General features: G+C 39.4%; 1 protein-coding gene across 1 annotated transcript in view; it reads left to right on the top strand.

Moving 5' to 3' along the window:
- Positions 1-2,573, top strand: part of CDH17 (cadherin 17) — a 28,833-nt gene that overhangs the window by 9,354 nt on the left and 16,906 nt on the right. Inside the window, exon 6 of the mRNA XM_018560185.1 lies at positions 902-1,033. Coding sequence (XP_018415687.1) covers positions 902-1,033 — 132 coding nt within the window. The remainder of the gene's footprint in view (positions 1-901; positions 1,034-2,573) is intronic.

Genomic DNA, 2,573 nt, shown 5'->3' with positions numbered 1-2,573 from the left:
GCGACGTGCCGACCGCCCCCCCCCCCCCCCCCCCCCTTCTCCTTTCACAGGTTTACTTTAAGATCTAAGGAGGAAGCATTTTGTTACCATAGAAAAAGGAATTGTTCAGTGTCAGAATGGTTATACTCTGATATTTTCTTACAACCTAAGAGATAATGGACAGAAGAAGAAGTCAGTGTAGATGTGGATTCAAACCTCCCGCTTTAATAAGTAGGTCTCCAGAGAAAATATATCACTGTCATTAAGGAATCAAAAAAAAGTCCTTCCTTGCTGAAAATAAAATGGTAGATACCTCAGTGTGGATTCTGTTCAGCTGCATCAATACTATAAGAACAATATTTCAATTACAAGGACAGCCTGAACTTTGGTCTTTTTTTAAAACCTTACCACATAGATAAAGGTAGCACCAGGTGTCAAAGTCCTGCATTGCAAATGCCACTATGAAAATCTGTGACACACGGGACATTTCGTATGTAAGGTGCAGCCTGTGACAAGTCATAAAACTAGTGTGGTGACATCCAGGGTTAAAGCAATGTTTTGGTATTCAAGCTTACAGTTTGTAAAATATTCCACGCAATGGAAAATGTAACCAGACATTGTGAGTTCCAAGAGCCCAGCAGGACTAAATGCTCATTCTGTTTACCCTTTCTGAGAAAGTCTCATAGCCCCTTCATTCTTTGACATCACATTTTCAAAACTTTGGTGCTTTCCTGAATTGCCTGCATATTTGTCAGATAGAGTTATTAGAAACATGGGTAATAATGATGTCATACAATGGGCTATAATAAGCTTTACATATTCAGAGAAGAGCTGGTGATGGGGACAGGAGAACAGTTATCATCACAGCTATTTTCCAGAATGCAACATGATAATTTTGATTGATCTGCTCTTTTTCCTATAGGTGCGCTGGAATGATGACAATGTCATATATGAATTACAGCAGAGAGATAAATACCCAAGCTTCCCCTTTATCATTGATCAGAATGGAGATATTAATGTAACAGAGCCTCTGGACAGAGAGGAGCGAAATCAGGTAATGAAAAGTGCTTGTGTATATTAAAATAAGCATTGAAATAAAACAAAAGTAGTCAATCTGACATTGACCAAACATTTACTGTAGGTGAGAGATTGATTCACTACCAGCAAATGTTTAGTGAAAGTCACATTCACTACTTTATAAATATGCACATCAGTGTTTTCAATATCAACAACCAAAAGTGTTCATTTAACAAGTATCATGTAGGCTGTGTTCAGCCCATAGTATATATATCATGTAGGGGTTCAGCCCATAATATATATAAATTCTAACAATTGTATCTGCAGATTGCAGAAGAGGGGCAAGAAAAGAACCACATGGCATAAAAATGTTTGGTATACTGTACAGCAAATAATTCATAATATATTTATTACAAATGTTAAAGTATAACCAGGGGCATAACTAGAAATCACAGGGCCCAATAGGAAAAAAATTTATGGGGCCCCTTTGATCTCTAGTTACACCCCTTGCAGAGCCCAATTGAGATCCCACACAGCCCACCTGAGGGTGACCCTGCAGAGCCAACCATAGACTCTCTATGGTGGGCACTGCAGGGTCACCCTCAGGTGGGCTGATCACACTCCTTACCTGTCCGCATCCTCTTCCTCCACCGTCGGTTCGATTACTGGCAGTGATCTGAACAGTGGCACATTCCTCTTAACAGCCGTCAGTGACAGCCAGCAGCTTGAGATGCCAAAGCTACCCAGGCGGCCTGCAGGGCATCAGGAATGTCATGGCTGGGCCCCCCTGTGTGCCTGGGTCGCTATGGTGATTGTTACATAGTTACATAGTATTTGAGGTTGAATAAAGACATTAGTCCATCAAGTCCAACCTATTAGGATCTCATTCTAGGAGTACCTGTACCCCTGTATATTACGGTCCCTTAAGAAATCGTCCATCCAGGCAATTTGTTCGCCAAGCCCTGTGTGAGCAGTTTTTTTATGGTTAAAGAAGTTGTAAAGTTATACTCTAACCCTATGCCTTGGGGCTTTTCTTATCTCCCTTGGCCCATTGAATCATTACCTCCATTGTAAATTAATAACTAAACAACACATTGTATAGGCATTCAAAAATGTAGTTGAAATTGAAACTAGAAAAAGGGCAAAATGTAATAATGGGTGAAGTCCAGAAGAGTCAGTGGAGAAAGAAAGGCAACAAATACTTCTTCCTCGGTATCTGTATAAGATTAAAACCGTTGATATTGCTTTGTCTAAATGCTTAAAATGTTAAAGAAAAAATGGAATATGTTAGCATATTAGTTTTAAAATGTATTTATAGCAAATATACATTTTGCTGTCTGTATTCAAAAAGGTGGATTTCCCCCCCTAAGACAGTTGGTAAAAGAACATTGGAGGATTTCTCCTCACTTCTTGTTTTAGTGACAACTGTAAAATATTGGATTTCACATTATTTGTGTCGCGCTGACAAAGGTCACCAGAGAGGGAGAATATACCCATCAGGTAAACCCTCCCCTACCCTACCCATACACTTGAAAATGTAGTCCAATGACTACATATATTTTATTTCTTTTCTGTTA

The sequence above is a fragment of the Nanorana parkeri genome, unplaced genomic scaffold, assembly GCF_000935625.1.
Source record: "Nanorana parkeri isolate BGI_ZX_2015 unplaced genomic scaffold, ASM93562v1 scaffold439, whole genome shotgun sequence".
NCBI lineage: Eukaryota > Metazoa > Chordata > Amphibia > Anura > Dicroglossidae > Nanorana > Nanorana parkeri.
Note: the sequence above shows the minus strand (reverse complement) of the source record. Positions and strands in the feature narration are given on the sequence as shown.